At 37.3% G+C, this 17,884-nt stretch overlaps 1 protein-coding gene across 4 annotated transcripts in view; it reads left to right on the top strand.

The window, feature by feature from the left end:
• The window catches only part of LDHC (lactate dehydrogenase C), a 33,021-nt gene that overhangs the window by 376 nt on the left and 14,761 nt on the right, over positions 1–17,884 (top strand). For all 4 annotated transcript variants that reach the window (XM_024987232.2, XM_024987234.2, NM_001046422.2 and 1 more), the window contains exons 2-6: positions 63–197; positions 5,781–5,898; positions 11,139–11,312; positions 15,320–15,493; positions 16,784–16,901. In XM_024987232.2, coding sequence (XP_024843000.1) covers positions 72–197; positions 5,781–5,898; positions 11,139–11,312; positions 15,320–15,493; positions 16,784–16,901 — 710 coding nt within the window. In that variant the 5' untranslated portion in view covers positions 63–71. The remainder of the gene's footprint in view (positions 1–62; positions 198–5,780; positions 5,899–11,138; positions 11,313–15,319; positions 15,494–16,783; positions 16,902–17,884) is intronic.

Raw genomic sequence — 17,884 nt, 5'->3', positions numbered from 1 at the left:
TAGATATTAGAGTGATTAGTTCAGGGAGATTGCTTCCTCTGAAATTACATTATCTCTATCAGGTTCTCAAAATGTCATCTGTCAAGGAGCAGCTTATTGAGAATCTAATTGAGGAAGATGAAGTCTCCCAGAGTAAGATCACCATTGTTGGAACTGGTGCTGTAGGCATGGCGTGTGCGATTTGTATCTTGCTGAAGGTAAGTGATAAGCTTATACTGTGGCTGAAAATAAATGAGCACTGATAGGTCTTGTAGATGTTGAGCGCAGGGTTGCAGGGTTAACCCCTTGACAGCAAAGAAGTATCACCTGATTTTTTACTTAAGAAACATTTATTTAGAGTTTACCATGTGTGAAGCATTGCCAGGCTGTGTAAATTTATTCATAGGAGACACACTAATTAAATTATTTTTGTTAAGATTAAAATGTAACCTTAGCAAAATAATGCTAATATTACGGGCTTCCCCGATGGCTCAGCTGGTAAAGAATCGACTTGTAATGCAGGAGACACAGGAGACCAGGGTTCAATCCATGGATCGAAAAGATCCCCTGGAGGAGGAAATGGCAACCTATCCCACTATTCTTGCCTGGAAAAAAATCCATGAACAGAGGATCCTGGCAGGCTGCAGTCCAAAGGGTGGCAAAGAATTGGACATAACTGAGTGACTAAGCACACATATGTGTTTAGTCAGACTATTTAAATTTATTCATAGAAACATTTATTACATTATTTTGTTAATATAACGTTTTCTGTTAAAGTAATTCATCACTTTGCCTTTCTTGAAGAGTAATGTATGAAAATCATATTTCCCAATGGCTTATACTTACATTTTTTTAATTATATAAGCATTACCTGCTCATTATAAAACAAAAGCACCTAATTTGATAAAATAACAATGGAAGTCCTTTAATTTTCCTTACTATTTCCAGAATATCTTTCCACGTGCCTGTTGGCTATTTGTATAGCTTTGAAGACGTGTCTGTTTCAAATCTTTTGCCCATTTTTAAGTTGAGTTTGTTGTTGTAGGAGTACTTTTTATATTCTAAATATTAACTGCTTATTAGGGTAAATGATTTTCAAATACTAGGTTTCCCTTGTGGCTCAGCTGGTAAAGAATCCACCTGCAATGCTGGTGACCTGGGTTTGATCCCTGGGTTGGGGAGATCCCCTGGAGAAGGCAAAGGCTGCCCACTCCAGTATTCTGGCCTAGAGAATTCCATGGACTGTATAGTCCATGGGATTGCCAAGAGTTGGACATGACTCAGTGATTTTCATTTCACTTTCAAAATTTTTCACCCATTCCTTGGGTTTCCTTTTTGTTCTGTTGGTTGTGTCCTTTGATACACACAAGTTTTAAATTAAAAAATTTATTGGAATATAGTTGCTTTACAGTGTTGTGTTTCTGCTGTACAGTGGAGTGAATCAGCTGTATGTATACATTTTTGTTGTTCGGTTGCTCAGTCGTGTCTGACTCTTTGCCACCCCATGGATTACAGTACACCAGGCTTCCCTGTCCTTCACCATCTCCCAGAGCTTGCTCAGGCTTATGTCCATTGAATCAGTGATGCCATCCAACCATCTCATTGTATGTCGTCCCCTCCTCCTCCTGCCTTCAATCTTTCACTGCATCAGGGTCTCTTCTAATGAGTCGGCTCTTCACATCAGGTGGCCAAAGTATGGGAGCTTCAGCTTCCAATGAATATTCAGGGCTGATTTCCTTTAGGATTGACTGGTTTGATCTCCTTGCAGTCAAAGGGACTCTCAAGAGTCTTCTCCAACATCACAGTTCTAAAGCATCAATTCTTTGGTGATCAGCTCTTTTGGTCCAACTCTCACATCCATACATGACTGGATATGAGAAAAACCATCCAGACCTTTGACTACTTTGTGGGCAAAGTGATGTGTCTGCTTTTTATACGCTGTCTAGGTTTGTCATAACTTTTCTTCCAAGGAGCAAGTGTCTTTTAATTTCATGCCTGCAGTCACCATCTGCAGTGATTTTGGAGCCCGAACAAATTGTCTGTCACTGTCTCCATTGTTTCCCAGCTATTTACCATGAAGTGATGGGACCGGATGCCATGATCTTAGTTTTTTGAATGTTGAGGTTTAAGCCAGCTTTTTCACTCCCTTCTTTCACCTTCATCAAGAGGCCCTTTAGTTCCTCTTTGCTTTCCACCATAAGGATGATGTCATGTGCATATCTGGGTTATTGATATTTCTCCTGGAGGTCTTGATTCCAGCTTGAGCTTCATCTAGCCCGGCATTTCCCATGATGTATTCTGCATATAACTTAAGCAGAATAACAACATACAGCCTTGACACACTCCTTTCCCAATTTTGAATCAGTTCAAATTGTTCCATGTCCCATTCTAACTGTTGCTTCTTGACCTGCATACAGATTTCTCAGGAGGCAGGTAAGGTGGTCTGATAGTCCCATCTCTTTAAGAATTTTCCACAGTTTGTTGTGATTCACACAAAGGCTTTAGCATAGTCAATGAAGCAGAAGATGTTTTTCTAGAATTCTCTTGCTCTTTTCTATGATCCAATGGATGTTGGCAATTTGATCTCTGGTTCCTCTGCCTTTTCTAAATCCAGCTTGAACATCTGGAAGTTCTCGGTTAACATATTGTTGAAGCCTGGCTTGGAGAATTTTGAGCATTAGTTTGCTAGCTTGTGAAATGAGTGCAATTGTGTGGTGGTTTGAAAAGTCTTGGCATTGCTTTCTTTGGGATTGGAATGAAAGCTGACCTTTTCCAGTCCTGTGGCCCCTGCTGAGTTTTCCAAATTTGCTGACATATTGAGTGCAGCACTTTTAACAGCATCATCTTTTAGGATTTGAAATAGCTCAGCTGGAATTCCATCACCTCCACTAGTTTTGTTTGCAGTACTTCTTCCTAAGGCCCGCTTGACTTCTTAGGCAGAACCCATTTGAAGAAAGGCAGATTCCAAAGCAAATACATAGTTTCATTAACATAGCTTAAGAAAAATATTTCCATAAGAAAAATGCATTGGTTTGTTGAGCCATTAGCAGCTCAAAGTTAAGTTCAGGTGTAACCAAGTGTCCCGACAACACAGGATTCAAGCCAAATAATCTCAAGACGGATAAATAAAAATCCCCATCTAGACACAGTCTTGTGAAATTAGAAAATATTAAAAACAAAGAGAATTTTAAAATGATCAGAAAAGAAATTACCTACAGAAAAGGGAGCGGGAGGCAGACTGACTTATCAAGATCTTTCTTTCCTCTTAACTCTACAAAATCAGAGCTGATATGGGCTGCTGCTGCTGCTGCTAAATCGCTTCAGTCGTGTCCAACTCTGTGCGACCCCATGGATGGCAGCCCACCAGGCTCCCCTGTCCCTGGGATTCTCCAGGCGAGAACACTGGAGTGGGTTGCCACTTCCTTCTCCAATGCAGAAAAGTGAAAAGTGAAAGTGAAGTCGCTCAGTCGTGTCCGACTCTTAGTGACCCCCTGGACTGCAGCCTGCCAGGATCCTCCGTCCATGGGATTTTCCAGGCAAGAGTACTGGAGTGGAGTGCCACTGCCTTCTCCGAGGATTAGAAGAGAGAGAAAAACGTCTGCCACTTGCAGTTTATTTCCTCCTGCCCCTTAGGGATCCCTAGCCTTCCTACCTGACTGTCATTCCTAGCCCCTCTTTTTTGGACTTCCTTCCATTTAGATCACCACAGAGCACTGAGTATAGAGTTCCCTGTGCTATAGAGTAGGTTCTCATCAGTTATCTATTTTATGGATAGTATCAATAGTGTATATATATCAATCTCAGTTTCCCAATTCATCCTACCTCCTTCTCCCCCTTGGTGTCCATATGTTCTCTACATCTGTGTCTCTTATTTCTGCTCTGCAAATAAGAGTTCATATGTACCATATGTACCATTTTTCTAGATTCCATATATATGCATTACCATGCAATATTTGTTTTTCTTTTTCTGACTTTGCAGTTCAATGTATCTTTTTATTTTTGTTATTGTGCTTTTGGTGTTATATCCAAAAATCACCGCCAAACCTAATGTCATGAAGTTTTCCCTCTATCTTTTCTTCTAAGAGTTTTATAGTTTTGGGGCTTACATTTAGCTCTTTGATCCATTTCTGGTTAATTTTATCTATGGTATAATGTAAACAGTCCAACCTTATTCTTTTGCATATGAGTGTGCAGTTATCCCAATACCATTTGTTGAAAATGCTGTCCTTTCCCTATTGAATAATCCTGGCACTCTTGTTAAAAAATACCTGACCACATATGTGGGAGTTTCCCTCCTGGACTCTCTTGTGCTCCATTGGTCTATATGTCTCATTATGTCAGTACCACACTGTTTTGATTACTGTAGCTTTGTCATAAATATTGAAATCAGGAAGCTTGAGATCACCTTCTTTATTCCTTTTGAAGATTGTTTTGGTTATACAGAGTCTCTTGAGATTCCATAAGAATTTTAGAATGGAATTTTCTAATTCTTGAAACAAATTTTGTAGTGGTTGCATTAAATCTGAAGATTGCTTGGAGTAGTATTGACATCTTAATAATACTTTATCTTCCAGTCCATGAACATAGGATGTCTGTTTATTTGTTTCTTCTTTAATTTGTTTCAGCAGTTTTGTAGTTTTCATTGTTAAGTTTTTCACCTCTCTAAATGCTTTAAAGGTATTTTTAAATCTTTATAACAACCTTAGGAGGCAGGTACTGTTATCATCTCCATTTATAGATGAAAATACTGAAGCATATATGTTAAAGAGCTTGCTCCTGGTCACATGCCTAGGAGGTGAAAGGGCCAGAATTCACTTCCACTTTCTAAGCTCACAGACACTGTGCTCATTTGTTATGCCTGGGCCGTATGCCCATTTGTGAAGTAACTGCTGAGTCCAGAAGGAAGGATTGAAACAATTGGTTGGGTCTGGGTGTATGGTTACTTACCTACCCCTAAGTTGGAGGGCTAATGTTAATTGTAATATACCAAGCTACATGAAGTGGTTTCCCAGAGGTGCCTACCTTTCATTTTTGGCCATAAGGATTCATACTAAAAAACAGCTTCAAGTTCAGAAATTAGGCATAAGGGTTAAATATAATAAAATCCTTTGAAAGGATTTCATAAGTTTTTGTTTGTTTTAAAGATGTTATCTGAAGTGGGGAGAAAAAACAATTCTAAAAAATTTAACAATTACTTGAAGGCAAAACAATTAATACTTTTTGCTGCATTCTGTTGTTTACCTTAACTTCTGGTGTCTTTACTACATTCAGTTCAGTTCAGTTGCTCAGTAGTGTCCGAATCTTTGCGACCTCATGAACCGCAGGACTCCAGGCCTCCCTGTCCATCACCAACTCCCGGAGTTTACTCAAACTCGTGTCCATTGATCGATGGTGCCATCCAACCATCTCATCCTCTGTCGTCCCCTTCTCCTCTCGCCTTCAATCTTTCCCAGCATCAGGGTCTTTTCAAATGAGTCAGCTCTTCGCATCAGGTGGCCAAAGTATAGGCACATTAAAAGACTTTTTTTCTTTTTGGCCAAGCCTTGCAGCTTACAGGATCTCTGTTCCCTGACCAGGGATCAGTGAAAGTCCAAAATCCCAACCACTAGGCCACCAAAGAACTCCTGTAAAGAATTATTATTTTTATACCACTTTTTCTACAAAAATGTAGCACTTCTTTGCAGATTATTTACCATCTGAGCTATAGGGAAGTCTGATTATAAAATAACCACATAAACTTTTTTCTTTTTCTCTTAAAATTGAAATGGGAACATTTTATTCAGACCTTTCATGTATTTTAGGATTTGGCTGATGAGCTTGCCCTTGTTGATGTTGTGACAGACAAACTGAAGGGAGAAACAATGGATCTTCAGCATGGCAGTCTTTTCTTTAACACTCCAAAGATTGTCTCTGGAAAAGGTTAGTTTTATAAAATTATTTTCAAAACTTAAAAAAAATAGTGAAGTCTATCAAATTGTTGTCAATAAGTATAAAATTTAAAATAGCACCTTTGTAATTAGGACATATAATTTAGAAGGTTAATATTTTTAACAAAGAACATTCCATTCTGATTGGAGAATATTTGATAAATATAAAAACAGTATTAAATTTTTAAAATCTCTCTTGTTAATGGTTTTGTGTATTTCTTTACTTTTTTCTATTCGTTTGTTTTTTACACAACTGACATTGTATTATATAAATGCTTTTTAAGCTTGTCATTCAGTTGTATATGTTTTCCCAAAGATATGCAGTCTCAAATAGTTTTTGTAATATTATTGATACATTTATCTATATTCTTGTTTTTTTTCATATGTGTATCTATATTTTTTAACAGGTTTTTTAGACAACCAGGTTTCAGGGTATAGTTTGAAGCTATAGAAGAGGAAATGAAGAGCTTAGCCCGATTAGCATTAACATTATGTTTTGGCCAACTAATAATTAAATAATTATTTAATCATAAAGTAGTATATATAGTGTGCTTTTTGGTAATGTGATTCAACAGATTTACTTGCTACTAGAAGCCCTCTTGTCTAACATGATTGGAACTGAAAGTGGTTCAGTTCAGTTCAGTCCAGTCACTCAGTTGTGTCAGACTCTTTGCGACCCCATGAATCACAGCACACCAGGCCTCCCTGTCCATCACCAACTCCCGGAGTTCACTCAAACTCATGTCCATCAAGTCGGTGATGCCATCCAGCCTTCTCATCCTCTGTTGTCCCTATCTCCTCCTGCCCCGAATCCCTCCCAGCATCAGAGTCTTTTCCAATGAGTCAACTCTTCGCATGAGGTGGCCAAAGTACTGGAGTTTCAGCTTTAGCATCACTCCTTCCAAAGAACACTCAGGACTGATCTCCTTTAGGATGGACTTGTTGGATCTCCTTGCAGTCCAAGGGACGCTCAAGAGTCTTCTCCAACACTACAGTTCAAAAGTATCAATTCTTTGGCTCTCAGCTTTCTTCACAGTCCAACTCTCACATCCATACATGACCACTGGAAAAACCATAGCCTTGACCAGACGGACCTTTGTTAGCAAAGTAATGTCTCTGCTTTTCAGTATGCTATCTAGGTTGGTCATAACTTTCCTTCCAAGGAGTGTCTTTTAATTTCATGGCTGCAATCACCATCTGCAGTGATTTTGGAGCCCAATTACTTACTTTTAAAAGTAAGTGCCTGTTAGAACCATCATAAAATTTTATGTTGACCTGAAACATGTAAATGTACAAGAACTTCATTTGCTAATTTTCTGATTGGAGGGTAAGACCTTTGAGCATGGCTCAGCTGATTGGAGTTTTTGCAGTATTTTTTTTTTTTTAAATAGCATACCAGTAATAATCATTTCTATTTCTTTAAAGTACTATAATTAGTTTAAAGATACTCATGAAGCAGTCTAATCACAAAATGCTAATAAATTTTTATGGTTTTTCTTCATTTTTATTTCTCATAACTAAAAGAAAGATTTTTAAACAGCTTTATTTTAACATGTCTTTCTAAAGCATTCAACTTAATTTTCATAGTAACAGTCATTAAAAAATTAACTATGAAATACTTGAGACATAAAAAAGAGCTAGAGCTTAAGTATAACAAACATCAATGCAGCCAGCACATAGCAAAAGAAGTAAAACATTACCAATTCACTTGACACATTCTCTGTGTTAAATCTATTCACATCTTAATCCTGAATGTCCTGTTTACTGTGTATTTCTTTCTCCTTCATATTCTAGTGGTTTATGTCATATTATGTAATTAATATATCTGGCCTAAATATGTTTGGGTAGAAACATGACAAATTCTTGATATGCAGCAACTCACAAGCACAGAAGTATACAGACATACTAGAAGTCTACTATTAATAGTTGAGAGTGTTCAATATACCTTGGGTATCGGTATGTTTTACATCAGTTAATCTGTTGAATTTGTTGAGCAGAGTCAAGTTAAAAAGCTACTCCTGTATTAAAATACTTTTAAAAATCATTCAGCTTTTAATTTCTAGTAATATGGCAGGATAAGTACCTGAATCAATCCTTTTGCTATAAATACCAAAACTTCTGCAAAAAATATAAAAGAATAAATATCAATACTTAAAGAATTGATAAGCTCTTAATAAAGTTAAGACATTTTCAGAACAGGGACTGAATGAAGGCAGGAAATGGTAGAGTTAAACAGCACTGTTGCTAGTTTTCACTAGCTAGTGTTAGCCAAACCTAGGGAACTTGAATTTTGGTTTTCCCTGCCTCAAAGGAGTTAGCAGACTGGAGACAGCCTAATTTGAGGAGGTGCATAGGAAATAACCCCATAAAGCAAGACCCCAGTGGACTACACCAGGGATCAGTAAACTTTTTTCTGTAAAGGGTCACATAGTAAGTATTTTAGGCTTTGTGAGCAGCATAGTCTCTGTCAAAACTTGCAGCCCTTCTGTTGTATTAAAGCATCCATTGACAATACATAAGCATGTGGGTGTAGCTATATTCCAATGAGACTTTGTTTACAAAAACAGGTAGTAGAACAGATTTGGCTTGCTGGCCTTAATTTGCCAATTTCTTAATGTAAGAATGACCTGGAAATAATTCCCTTCTCTGTATCTCTGGGAACTACAAGTAAAATTGACTGTCTCAGAAATGCTTTAGTAAAAGAGGGAAGTGGCTGCTAAGGATTTGGAGCCACAAGTTGGCCCTTAATTCCAATAAAAGCTTAGCAATCTTAAGATAGTCTCTGGAGGAAATACATTTTATTTAAGGCTTCAAAGAACTTCCCCAAATAAAGTTTCATGGAAGGTAAACATCTCACAGTATGAATAATTAAATCTACAAGAAAAAATGAGCAGGAACCAACAGAGGCCGCAGTAGATTTCTGATAAAGAAATTATAAAACAAATTATAATTTAACTGTGATTATTTAAAGAATAAAGTGCAAGCTTGAAAATATCAGGATAAGATAGGAAACTATAAGAAAAAGAACAGATTTTTAGAAATAACCAGATATTAATATAACTTCTGAATGTGAAATGGAATGAAATAAAAAATTAATAAATTTAATAATAGAGCAGACATATTTGAAGAAACAAGTGGTGAATCTAAGGCAATTACCCAGAAGATGGCAAGAAGGAGAAAATATGACAGGTTAAGAATCATGGCGTATAGACTGAGACAGTGTAAAATACTACTTAGAAGAGTGAATCAGGCAGAGGAAATACTTGAAAAGATTTTGATTTAGCATTTTGGAGAACTGATGAAAAACAACCCATGGATTCAAGCCAAATAATCTCAAGACGGATAAATAAAAATCCCCATCTAGACACAGTCTTGTGAAATTAGAAAATATTAAAAACAAAGAGAATTTTAAAATGATCAGAAAACAAATTACCTACAGAAAAGGGAGGGGGAGGCAGACTGACTTATCAATAGTAGCAGTGAGAGCTGAAAACAATGGAATGATATCTTTAACGTGTGTCTGAACTTAGTTGCCCCAGGCATATGGGGTTTTAGTTCCCACACCAGGGATGGAACCTGACTCTTCTGCATTGGACCGTGGATTCTTTTTTTTTTTTTTAAACCCTTATGTGGAGGTCTGACTTTCAGTAGATTGCTGTAAGGGAGCCGCTCTGCTACGTATGAAACCCAGACCCAGAAGCAGGTCCTCTAGTAATGGTTTAGCACCAGGTTCCCAGGAACCATGCTGTGCTTGTCAGGGGAGGGGGCAACCTCCTTTCTGGGCTGTACACTGCGTTCCAGGATGAAGCACTCTGCACCGGACCCTAGTCCCTATGTGGTGGGTGCACAGCCCCAAGGGACGTGGGTGGCAGCCCAAGGAATGCAGATTCTTAACCACTGGACCACCAAGGAAGTCCTATAATACTTTTTTTAAAAGTCCAATATGGGATACTGAACATCGTGTTGTTGGGCTTTATAAGTGAAATATTTTACAACTGGTCGTCAGATTTAGAAGGTTAATTTTCTTATGTGAATGAAGAACTTTTTTATGATCTTAAGCATAGCCCCTCACAATAATCGTTATACATTCTCACTCTTCGAATCCTCAAACACACATAAATTCTCAGAATTCTAAACCTCTGATTCATATGGTATTTCTAAGAATCCAGAGAGTTGAGTTGCATTGCCTCAGGCTTTAATAAAAAATAGAAATGTGGGCTAAAAGGGATGGTAGGTTCTATTATTTTGTTTTTTTAAATCATGCGAACATTGGTAAATCATTAGTGACAAGATTTCCTTCAGGTTATACTGGGTAACACTGTTGTTCAGTCACTCAGTTGTGTCCCACTCTTTGCAACCTCATGGACACCATGAGCAGGCTCAAGCATGCCAGGCTTCCCTGTTCTTCACCATTTCCCTGAGTTTGCTCAAACCCATGTCCATTGAGTCAGTGATGCCTTCCAACTGTCTCATCCTCTGTCACCCTCTTCTCCTCCTGCCCTCAATTTTTCTGAGCGTCAGGGTCTTTTCCAATGAGTCAGCTCTTAATAATCAGGTGACCAGTGTATTGGAGCTTCAGCTTCAGCATCAGTCCTTCCAATGAATATTCAGGGTTAATTTCCTTTAGGATTGACTGGTTTGATCTCCTTGCTTTCAAAAGGACTCTCAAGAGTCTTCTCCAACACCACAGTTCTAAAGGATCAATTCGTCAAGGCTCAGCCTTCATGGTCCAACTCTCACATCAGAACATGACTACTGGAAAAACCCTAGCTTTGACTTATAAGGACCTTTGTCAGCAAAGTGATGTGTCTGCTTTTTAATACATTGTCTAGGTTTGTCATAACTTTTCTTCCAAGGAGCAAACGTCTTTTAATTTCATGGCTTCCCTGGTGGCTCAAACAGTAAAGAATCCACCTATGATTCAAGATATGCAGATTTGATCCCTGCGTCAGAAAGATCTCCTGGAGAAGGGATTGGCTACCAACTCTAGTATTCTTGCCTGGAGGATTCCATGAACAAAGGAGCCTGGCAACCTATAGTCCATAGGATCCCAAAGAGTCAGACGTGACTAAGATAACATTAGTGTGTGGAAAATCTGTTCATTTGGAAGTGTGAGCCATGACAGTAGTGAAGTACTTTAATACCATCACCATACAATAGACTTTTAAAGAATTAAGGCACAGAGATCATGGCAGTCTTGATCCAAATATTTTCTTTTGTTTCTTTCTTTAGATTACACTGTATCTGCAAATTCCAAATTAGTTATTATTACAGCAGGTGCACGGCAGCAAGAGGGAGAAAGTCGCCTTAACCTGGTCCAACGTAATGTGGATATCATGAAGTCAGTCATTCCTGCCATAGTCCAAAATAGTCCTGACTGTAAGATGCTTATTGTTTCAAATCCAGGTGAGTCTTTTCTATTCCCTTTAACTGCATAAGGATGATATTTCCATTCAGTTCAGTTACTCCGTCATGTCCAACTCTTTGCGACCCCACGGACTGTAGTACGCCAGGCCTCCCTATCTGTCAGCAACTCCCAGAGCTTACTCAAACTCAAGTCTATCGCATCAGTGATGGTATCCAACCATCTCATCTTCTTTCGTCCCCTTTTCCTCCTGCCTTCAATCTTCCCAGCATCAAGGGTCTTTTCCAATGAGTCAGTTCTTCACATCAGGTGGCCAAAGTATTGGAGGTTCAACTTCAGCATCAGTCCTTCCAATGAATATTCAGGACTGATTTCCTTTGGGATGGACTGGTTGGATCTCCTTGCAGTCCAAGGAACTCTCAAGAGTCTTCTCCAACACCACAGTTCAAAAGCATCAATTCTTTAGCACTCAGCTTTTTTTATAGTCCAACTTTCACATCCATACATGACTACTGGAAAAACCATAGCTTTGCCTAGACAGACCTTTGTTGGCAAAGTAATGTCTCTGCTTTTTAATATGCTATCTAGGTTGGTCATAACTTTTCTTCTAAGAAGCAAGCATCTTTTAATTTCATGGCTGCAATCACCATCTGCAGTGATTTTGGAGCCCCAAATAATAAGGTCTCTCCCTGTTTGCATTGTTTCCCCATCTATCTGCCATGAAGTGATGGGACCGGATGCCATGATCTTAGTTTTCCTAATGTTGAGTTTTAAGCCAGCCTTTTTACTCTCCTCTTTCATTTTCATCAAGAGGCTCTTTAGTTCTTCTTCGCTTTCTGCCTTAAGGTTGGTGTCATCTGCGTATCTGAGGTTCTTGATATTTCTCCCGGAAATCTTGATTCCAGCTTGTGTTTCATCTAACCCGGCATTTCGCATGATATACTCTGCATGTAAATTAAATAAGCAGGGTGACAATATACAGCCTTGACGTACTCCTTTTCCGATTTGGAACCCGTCTTGTTGTTCCATGTACAGTGCTAACTGTTGCTTCTTGACCTGCGTACAGATTTCCCAGGAGACAGGTCAGGTGGTCTGATATTCCCATCTCTTTAAGAATTTTCCACAGTTTGTTGTGATCCACACAGTCAAAGGCTTTGGCATAGTCAATAAATCAAAAGTAGATGTTTTTCTGGAACTCTCGATTTTTCAATGATCCAGTGGATGTTGGCAATTTGATCCCTGGTTCCTCTGCCTTTTCTGAATCCAGCTAGAACATCTGGAAGTTCATGGTTCATGTACTTGTTGAAGCCTGGCTTGGAGAATTTTGAGTATTTTGCTAGCGTGTGAGATGAGTGCAATTGTGCAGTAGTATGAACATTCTTTGGCATTGCCTTTCTTTGATATTGGAACGAAAACTGATCTTTCCATACCATTTCTTTTTTTTTTTTCTTTTTAAAACAATGTCATTTAGCAAATTTATGATGATAAACCACACCCATCCAAAGTACACAATACTTTTGTTTTTCCCAGAATTATTGGTATATAATTGACATGTAAATTTTATGCATTGTTGTTTAGTCACTAAGTTGTGTCCAGCTCTTGTGTGACCTCTTGGACTGTAGCCTGCCAGGCTTCTCTGTCCATGGGATTTCCCAGGTAAGAATAAAGGAGTGGGTTGCTATTTCCTTCTGTAGGGGATCTTCCCAACCTAGGGATCAAACCCATGTCTCCTGCACTGGCAGCTGGATTCTTTACCACTGAGCCACCAGGGAAGCCTATCATATGCTGTGAACTTATCATATACAGATGAACATATCATATACAGATGAACTTATTTACAAAACAAGTATAGTCACGGATGTAGAAAACAAACTTACGGTTTACCAGGGGAGGGGGAGGGAAGGATAAATTGGGAGATTGGAATTTATGTATGCACACTACTACACATAAAATAGACAACTAATAAGCACTAATGTATGGCACAGGGAGCTCTAATCAGTACTCCATAATGGCCTATATAGGAAAAGAATCTTAAAAAGAGTGGATATATGTACATATATATATATTGTTTTGTGTGACTTTTATGAGTTAATTCTATCAAGTCTGTATTCTTTATTATACATGGACACAGAAGTCTGTTTCATCTGTTTAGTGATCTACCAGGAGTGGATATACGTATAACCGATTCACTTTGCTGTGTACCTGAAACTGACAAAACATTGTAAATCAGCTATACTCCAAAAAGGGGCTTCCCAGGTGGTGGAGTGGTAAAGAATCTGCCTGCCAGTGTAGGAGACACGAGAAACAGATTCAATCCCTGGGTCAGGAAAATCCCCTAGAGAAGGGAATCACAACCCACTCCAGTGTTATTGCCTGGAAAATTCCATGGACAGAAGGAGCCTGGTGTAGGCTACAGTCCATGGGCTTGCAAAGAGTTGGACAGGACTGAGCACACACACAGAATACTCTAATAAAAATTGAAAAAAATATTTTATTCAAAAGAGAATAAAAAGACAGTAAAGTGAAAATAAAATGATGGAAAAAGATATTGCATACAAATAGGAGCTAAAAGAGAGCTGGAGTTGCTATACTGATATCACATAAATTAGACTTTAACACAAAAATTATTGTTGCAGACCAGAGTATTATATAATGATAAAAGGCTAATAGATGCAGATAAGGCAGTAAACAAAATTCCACACTGAATTATGATTTTAAAAAATAATTTACTAACCCATGAATGAAAGGAATTTTCTTCAACCTCATAAAAAAATATTTATGAAAAAACCCCAGCTAGCCTTAACTTGATGGTACTAGACTGAATGATTTTACTTCTAAGACCAGGAATGAGGCAATGAGACTTGCTTTTGCCACTTCTGTTTAGCATCATGTTAGAAATTCTAGCCAGAGTAACTGAATAGAGATTTATCAGATATTTTAAATGAACTATTTTAACTGTGGTTAACGAACTAAAACAAAGCATGTCTAAAGAACTAAAGGAAATAATTAGTCTGATCTCTCACCAAATGGTGAATATTACTAAATAGATAAATATTATTTTTTTAAAAAGAATAGAAATTCTGAAGTTAAAAAGTTAAATGAACATTAACTGGAGGGACTCAATAGCAGAGTGAGAAAGCAGAAGGAAGAATCAGTGGACTTGAAGACAGGGTAGTTGTTTAATGCCTGGGCTTTCTCAGGGACAGTTTCTGTTGATGTTTTTTTCTGTTTGTATGATATGTATTTCCTTATTTTGTTTCATGCCTCATAATTTGTTGAAACTTGAACATTAAAAAAGTACAATAGGGAAACTCTGTAAATGAAATTCTTTCTTCTCAGCGTTTGCTCTGCATCAGCTTGTTGTTTGTTTTGTGACTTTTATGAGTTAATTCTGTGAAGTCTGTGTTTTTTATTATATGTGGACCCAGAAGTCTTATGTTTCATCTGTTTAGTGATCTGCCATTGATTGGACAAAACTTTCCTTAAATTCTTGGAACCAAAAGATACCTCCCACTCTTTGCTGCAGGGCTCTGTGTACAAGTTGGGGCATGCCTTCAATACTTAGCCAGGCAGTTTATAACTGTGCCTTTGCCTTTACTTCCTGCTTTCATAGAACCTCATGATTAGACAGAGCTAAAGTTTACAATCTTCTCTTGTTTTTCCTGAGCATGCACACACCTGCATACAATCCTAAGCATGCGTGTGGCTTTATTCTAAGTAGGAGACTCTGATAGTTTACATGAGGCCGTGGTGATGGAGAGGAAAAATCTAGGTGATCTTAAAGAGATCATTCACCGATCATTAAATATACAGAGGCATATATGTTATTTCAAAAAAGAATCTTTCATTTTAAAATTCTGATGGTGAATCATTTAATCTTTTAAAACCCATCTGAGAGATTATCTTTTTTTCTTTGTTGACTTGCTTCATTTTGAACTCTAATGAATCTATATTTGACTCTAAGTCAATTGATCTGTCTATTCAGAAAATCAAATTGTAAGAAGAAGTTACTATGAATCTTTCTCTAACAAGAAATTTTTCTTCCTAGTGGATATTTTGACATACGTTGTCTGGAAGTTAAGTGGTTTACCTGCAACTCGTGTAATTGGAAGTGGTTGTAATCTAGACTCTGCCCGTTTCCGTTACCTAATTGGACAGAAGTTAGGTGTACATCCCTCCAGCTGCCATGGTTGGATTATTGGTGAACATGGTGATTCTAGTGGTAAGTGTAAACTCATTACAATTATATAATCGCACTTCTCATCTTTAATAATGCTTATTGTCCTTAAAGTGTTGGCATTTTACTGTTTGTTTTCCTTAACTTTCAGTCTTTTGTGGCATTGATTTAGCTACCTCACACAAAATAGTGCATAGAGCATATAGCTATTTTAAAATTCAATTTTTTTTTTTTGGTCTGGAGCACTTTCATTGTGGTTTTAAGGACAGAATTATTAAGATATAATACACATCCCATAAATTTTACCCATTTAAAGTGTGTAATTCACTGCATTTTTATTCACAAAGTTGTGCAACCATCACCACAGTCTAATAGTAGAAAATTTGCATCACCCCCAAGAACTCCCATTCCTGCACTCACGCCCTGCCCTAACCACAGGCAACCATTAATCTACTTTGTGACTCTTGAGATTTGTTTTTCCCTGACTTTACACAGAAATAAAAATTTTTAATGTGTGATTTAAACTATTACTTAGGTCATATGTCTTGGCTCTTTTCCTAACTTAAACATTTAATCTCTGCTACACAATTAGAACTTCATGCTTATAATGCTCTCTAATTCTGTGATGTGTATCAGTCTTCTTTCCATAATGCCAGTAGATCCATTGAGAATAGGCACCATTTATTCTTTTATTCAATCATCCATTTGTTCAAAACATTTAATAAGTAAGTACTTCTCTTTTCTTCATACTTCAATGGTCATAGTATAATAAGTATTTTTTATTTGATTTAAACACAATTTTTTGACCAGTGCCTTAATTTGGCACCTTTTGGCTTCTGTTATTGTCTTAGCTTAAAAGACAATAATCATTAAAAATAATTTTCCAGATATGTTTTAATTTCTCCCATTTAATATTCCATGATTTTATTTTTTAAAAACTCTGTATGGTTTAATAGTATGATATTAATTTATTGCTGTTTGCCCTCTTATAATATTTTGTAATTTCTTATAGATTATTTTCTTTGTGTATTCTATATTTGTATCTTGCTTTAACATGCCTCCTTACCACAAATTACAAATAAATTCTACTGCATATTTTATGATACTTTATAATTTTAGTTTTTACATTTCTCTCTTTTGTCTATTTGAAACTTATTTTTATATATGGTGTAAGGTAGGAACCTAACTTTATTCTTAAAAACCACACTAAACTTACCATGTATGTATAAATTAATAAAATATGATAAAGCCAACACCTGGGTAAAAAAAATCCACTGCACTTAAACAACTGAAGTATTGGGAAGAACGGTTCCTTATGAGATTTATTTCTTTTAGTGCCTTTATGGAGTGGAGTAAATGTTGCTGGTGTTGCTCTGAAGAGTCTAGACCCTAAGTTAGGAAGTGATTCAGACAAGGACTCTTGGAAAAATATCCATAAGGAAGTTGTTGGAAGGTAACATTAGTTATTCGCTTTCTTAGTACCTTAATAATCAGTTGTAACAACATATTTTACAGACAAAAAGTATAAAAGTTGATTTTTGCTTTTTGTGAGGTAAATAACATTCTGAAAATTCCCAAAGTTGGACTCACATAATGCATAGCTTTCTTTTGGAGGACATTTTTCAAGCAGAAAAGAAGACAGTAAGTACTTTCTGTTTCTATGATTTTGACTAAGTATATCATATAGGTGGAATCCTTCAGTATTTGTCTCTTAGTGACTAGTTTATTTTGCTTAGCATAATGTCCTTAAGGTTCATCCATATTATAGTATATGTCAGAGTTTCCTTACATTTTAAGACTGAATAATATTCTGTTGTATGTAAACATACCACATATTGCTTATTCATTCATCTCTTGATGGATTCTTGGTTGGCTTCCATGCTTTAGCTATTGTGAATAATGCTGCTGTGAATATGCATGTACAGATCTCTTTGAGACTCTGTTTTCAGTTCTTTTGGGTATATACCCATAAGTGAAATTGCTCCTGCTGTTGTTCAGTCGCCCAGTTGTGTCCGACTCTTTGCAACCCCATGAACTGCAGCACACCAGGCCTCCCTGTCCCTCACCATCTCCTGGAGTTTGCCCAAGTTCATGTCCATTGCATCGGTGATGCTGTCCAAGTGTCTCTGATGCCCTCTTCTCCCTTTGCCCTTTGTTTTGAGGAACCACCATACTGTTTTCCACAGTGGCTATACCATTTTACATTCCCATCAATACTGTAGAGAAGTTCCAATTTCTCCACATCCTCACCAACACTTGTTATTTTCTCTTTGACAGTGGCCATCCTAATGGATGTGAGATGGTATCTTATTGTAGTTTTGATTTGCATTTCCTTGATTAGTGATGCTGAGCATTTTGTCCTGTGCTATTTGGCCGTCTGTATATCTTATTTGGAGAAATGTCTATTCAAGTCTTTTGCCTAGATTTGAATTGGAT

Source organism: Bos taurus, chromosome 29 (assembly GCF_002263795.3).
Source record: "Bos taurus isolate L1 Dominette 01449 registration number 42190680 breed Hereford chromosome 29, ARS-UCD2.0, whole genome shotgun sequence".
Classification (NCBI taxonomy): Eukaryota; Metazoa; Chordata; class Mammalia; order Artiodactyla; family Bovidae; genus Bos; species Bos taurus.
Note: the sequence above shows the minus strand (reverse complement) of the source record. Positions and strands in the feature narration are given on the sequence as shown.